At 30.1% G+C, this 5,525-nt stretch overlaps 1 protein-coding gene across 1 annotated transcript; it reads right to left on the bottom strand.

Moving 5' to 3' along the window:
- Positions 1-291: 291 nt before the first annotated feature.
- Positions 292-2,400, bottom strand: LOC109807916 (ferritin-2, chloroplastic). Its single transcript, XM_020370647.3, has 8 exons — positions 2,052-2,400; positions 1,888-1,971; positions 1,744-1,804; positions 1,565-1,652; positions 1,000-1,061; positions 794-859; positions 597-660; positions 292-468 (listed from the first exon to the last, which is right to left on the bottom strand). Exons 1-8 carry the CDS (start codon positions 2,342-2,344, stop codon positions 419-421), a joined length of 768 nt encoding a protein of 255 aa, XP_020226236.1. The 5' UTR covers positions 2,345-2,400; the 3' UTR covers positions 292-418.
- Positions 2,401-5,525: the final 3,125 nt, after the last annotated feature.

Here is a 5,525-nt window from a genome sequence, read left to right as displayed (position 1 = left end):
ATTTCATATGATAGATAATCCTTTTTTTTAATGTAAAGATAAAAAAAATAATAATAATTACTTTTATTTTTTTCATATAGTAGAATCAATTCTTGAATATTATCCAGACACACCAAAAATGAACATACTAAAAATGTAGGTACAGTTTTAACTGGCATTCGGTAAATTCGTCGCAGTGTTCTTATCCTAGTCTAGGTGCATTTAGAAGAAAAAATTTTAAGTCGTTTTTATCTTTTTCTGAATAAAACAAACAATAATTGATCAAGTAGAAAATAAACTGCAAATTATCGATGACCAGAACCAAGTCCATGTTTATTTTTATTGATCCAAAGTTCAGTTCCACCTTCCAGCAAAAGACATGAAAGTCACCTTAGATATAAGCAAGATACACGAGACTAGAAAGGCTAAAATATAATCATCAAGCTGCATGTCCCTCGTGAAGCAGCATCTGATCAAAGTGCCACACACCTGAAAGTCCATAACAAGGAGAACAAATTAGAACACCTTCCCTTAATAAGAGGAAAAAAAACTCATGAAAATAAGACAAAGTAGCAGAATGCGAACTTAAGATACACAGCAGAATTTGAAATTCTTACCATGTCCTTTGCCAACTCTCCTGAGCTGAGCAACATACTCGGATAATCTTTTGATAGCTTCCACCTAAGAAGAAAACCATTTAAGATTAGACTTATTGAGCTTCCTAGCAATCTTTTACCAAATGCAATGAGAAATTTTGGGAATTAATCTCTCACACTCCAAAAAAATTTGGCTGCAACACCAAATTTGTGTTTACCTGTTCACCCAGGAACTCACTTTCCACAAAGTCTGCCAACTGCACGTCACCGTTCTTGTTGGCAACCTGTCAAATGTAAGGAACTTCCATTTTAACAATTTCTTTTGTTTATTTATTTTGATGATATCAGTTTAAAGATGTGCGAGATCAATGAAACAAAGCACAAGCTGCAAAATCAAAAGTAAGATCCAACAAACTTGGCTTACACTGTGCAAGTTAAGGAGCTTTTCGTTCGTTAGCTTCTCTAATGAGAGAGCGAGTTCCATTGCTGAAATAAGAGGAAAAGAAAACATGTTTAACTGTGACGAATAGAATCCCGTTGAGAACTTCATAAAATCAGCGTGCGACTACATAAAATCCTTGTTTCACAAAATGAAAACAGAGTGGCTTTCAATTTACGGTCGCACAACATTCATCCATGTAATGCATAAATCCAAATCATTTTGTGTTTCATCATTAGAAACTGAGAATCGTATCAAATCATGCAAGCATCCAAATATTCTAATTTCTTAAAACTACGCTCCACGTTTTTAACACATGCTAGTCATGCAAAATTCGAGAACAAGTAACTGTGTCAAAACTGCAAGATCTCAAGGCTCCATCAGGTTCGATCCAAAAACTAGATCACACGTCAACTCTTCAGATTCAGAAAAAATTGACAAGCACTAGTTCATCACAGAAAGGTAAACAAAACCTGGTTCAAATTATAGAACACACGCATCTAAATTCTGAACAGAAAATACAAAAAATGAAAAGTCCAGAGACACTAACCATGCAGCGCATCTCCCTTCTCTGCATGATCAAACTCAGAAAGCGGCATCACAATTGACTGCAGCTTCACTTTTCCACCACGTTTATTCTGAAAATAAATAAATAGATCAAATAACTCACAGCAACACACACAACAACAATTCAACATCAACATCACTCAATAAGTCAAAGTCAAACACCTGATACTCCATGAATTTCTCAGCATGCTCTCTTTCCTCTTCACTCGATTCCTTGAAAAACCTTTATCAACGATAATCTTCAATAAACTAATAATCACTTCTAATTCAACGAAAGATTTCAAAAATAATCAAACCGTTACTTACTTAGCAAGACCTCTCAGCGCAACGTTGTCTCTATCGAAGTACGCAAACAGAGCATGATAAACATACGAGACATTATACTCCACACTGCATCCAAAAATAGTAATTATAATCAGAGCGAGAAAATAACGAAGTGAAATAAAACCGATGAGAGAAAGAGAAGCAACTTGATTTGTTCGTTAACGGCAGCTTCAGATTCGTCAACGAATTTCTGGCGTGCGAGAGAGGCTTGTGGAACGGTGGGAACGAGATCGAGTTCTTTCTTCACCTCCTCGAACGGTTCGAAAATAACGCCGGTTAAGGCACGGTGGTTCGTGGATCCTTTGGCGGCGAAAACCACCAATCCACGAGCGTTTTTCGCGCGAACGGAAAGCGAACGCGAAGGTTCGGCGTTCGGGCTGAAGAGAGATAGGGACGAAGCAGAACCAGAAGCAGAAGTAGCGACGGTTCGGAGAAGCATGATTTTGGTTCGGGTTTGTTTGTTGGGAGTAGTGACAGTGGGTTATGTGACCCTGGGGATGGAGATAGGCGTGTGGGAGTGGGACTAAATGGAGGGTTTGGTGACGTGAGAGCCGTTGGATTGATTGACACGTGGAGGGTTGAGATGTAAAGGTGGGTATGGGCGCGTGGCGTGCTCGTGGTCTAGCTGGGTATGATTGTTGTGCTGTCCCTTGAAATTATGAAATATCTAGAACTAGAATCCTTTATCTCTTACACTATTATTTTTTAGTCCAATTAAGTGGACACTTTTGTTTGCTTGCATTTTCCAGATGTATACCCCAGACAAGACCCAAAAGCCCAACTATATGTATACCATACTACAATAATGAATCGTGTGCTAACAATTTTAATTTTAATTTTAATTCTTTTGGGTGAATCATTTCTTTAAATTGCATTTAACACATTTCTGAAATGAAAAATAAAATCAAAGTCATTTTTTAAATTATAATAATTCTGTATTCAAAGAGACTACATTACTTACCTATTGTGAACTTTTCTTCTGTAAGCTACTCTGAATAAGGTAAAGGCAGATTTTGAGATACTTCCGTCTACAAGTATCCTATATACAAAAAGAAAAAATATATATATTACTTACTTACTACTAACAAAAGTTAAGAATTCATCATTGAAATACTGAAATCTAATTAAAGAATTAACATTTTTTAACAAATACTTTTCTTATAAGCACTTATCAGAGATTGAATTTATGATCACCTGCTTATCAATCACATCTTGCTTGTTGGTGACTTTCATGACTATAAATAAGCCACTCAAAGATGTATTTTATATGAAATTGAAGAAAATATTGTCATTGACACTGCAATGTAAAGCATTAATTTTATTCTGTTCTTAATTTTTTGTTACATAAATTATAAAAATATTGTGTTATTTATTGTTTAAAAATTTAAATTATTCTTAATCAAGCATATATGCATATAGAAACCTCCAGATATTTTAGTAAACTCGATCAAAACTTGAATAATCATATTTTTTTTCCTTCTCTTTTAGATGGCGTGTTCTTCTTAAAATAAAGTCAATACAAACAAAAATTATAACTAATAAAAAAAAAAAACATAAAAAAGCATTTGTGTTTTATATTATTACATGTAAGAATGAACATGAACTGGATAGGGTTATATTTATTCTTGTTTAAATTCAATCTAAATTTTTATTCAGATCATTTTCTAAAGTTCAAATCCGACTCGATCCAAACACAAGAATGTATGAATAAGATTAAGGTTATTTGATTTTGTTACATTATATTAACTTTCAACATTAAGTATAGTAAAATTATAAAATACAAAATTTAAATTAAATTATAACTTACAATATATTTTAAAATAAATAATTACATCGTGAATATAGTATCATGTTATAAAAAATATTACTAAATTTTTAATATTATTACATAATAATTAAAAAAAAAAACTTATATTTTATAATAAAATATTACATGTCATAAAAATGTATTGGGTTGAATTTCAAAATTCAAACATAGTTAAATTAATTTTAGGCCTTGTAGACTTATGCTAAAGATAGTAAGTGATTTCACAATTTTTTTTAAAAAGAAATTGATGATTGAGCATGTTTTTATACAAGGTCTTGCCTTTTTATATAAAGGAGTAATGAGATAACTAACACGAGTATTGATTTCATAATTTTCTTGTAATTTTGTTTGCAAGAAAAATAATATAATATCGCCAGGGCATTTAAAGGTTCCGGTCAGGCTGAAAAAAAAGAACATAATCCAATAGGATCTTTGGAAAGCTCTAAGGAGTGGAAGAAACTTGTGTTGTTTTGATTTTTTTGTAGTTAGAGCAACTCTAATGGGAGTTGCTTGTCTCATGAAACAACTCAAACTCCGATTTTTTGTTATTAGAAGATTCTGACGTGGTAACATGAGTTGCTTAAAGAAGAAAGAAAGTTGTTTCCTCAAGCAACCGTTCCTTACCAGATTTCAAGCAGATATTTGGGAACGTTTCGGAAATAATAATGATGAAAATTAATTTCATATAATGTCTATGTATTTATTATTATTTTATTTTATTTTTAATATTTATTTATTGTGTATTTTTTCTTGTAATTTATTTTCTTTAATTGTAGTGCAATTATCCTTTTTAATAAAAAATTAAAATTGGTTAATAAATGATTAGAAAAAAAAATTATAATAAAGTTGAATTTCTTAAAGATTCTTACCATTAGAGTAAATTTGTGTTTAAGTTGCTTAATACTGACATGACACACTAAGGACCACTTTTTTTCATTTTTCAATGCATGAAACAACTCAAATGAGTTGTTTCCATTAGAGATGTCCTTAGGGCTTATTAAAGAAATATGCGAGGGAATAAGTATTTATTCCTCCATTTAAAGAAACCGCCGAAGTTTCCTATATTATTAAAGTTATGAAATTTGAAATATTATTAGTTTTAATATTTATTAAATCGTTATGATTTTATTATTGAAAATATAGTTTAATAAATTAAGAGAGAATTATATTTATAGATTATTATTTATCTTGAAATTTTTTTTATTATTATTAATGTTCTAATTATAAGTTTATTAATATCATTAAAATCATCACATCTAAGATATTGTTCATTTTAACACTCACTGAACTATCTAAAGTTTATCTTTAAAAAGATATTTCAATGAGTTAAGAGAGTAAAATGTTCATAAATAACTTTTAATCTTAACTCTTAAATAATATGAGATTTTTAAACATATTAAAATAAAATATTTGTCAATTATTAAAAGGTACTAATTGTAGAAGGTCCATTTGAATAGACTTTTTATATATAAGAGAAATTTTTTTAAAATTAAAATAATTTTTTTATAAATTAAAACAAACTTATAGGTAAATTAACAAATATTTTATTCTATTATAAGATGGTTGGCTCACTTATTCTCTATCTTATTATATTTCGAACAAATATTTTATTCCGTGTAATTTAATTGAAAACATGTTAATTGAACTTAACATATCGAATGATTTCGTGTCATTTCTTTTAAAATTGATTTTTAAAACTTTAAAGTAATAATAATTAATAAGTTTTTTATTTTTATAAACGACATTTTTTTTTGCCGAAAACAGTATATGTAGATGTCAAATAAAACTACTATGATAGGAAAATGTCTCCAAT

This window comes from Cajanus cajan, chromosome 9 (assembly GCF_000230855.2).
Source record: "Cajanus cajan strain Asha chromosome 9, NIPB_CcT2T_4, whole genome shotgun sequence".
Lineage (NCBI taxonomy): Eukaryota > Viridiplantae > Streptophyta > Magnoliopsida > Fabales > Fabaceae > Cajanus > Cajanus cajan.
Note: the sequence above shows the minus strand (reverse complement) of the source record. Positions and strands in the feature narration are given on the sequence as shown.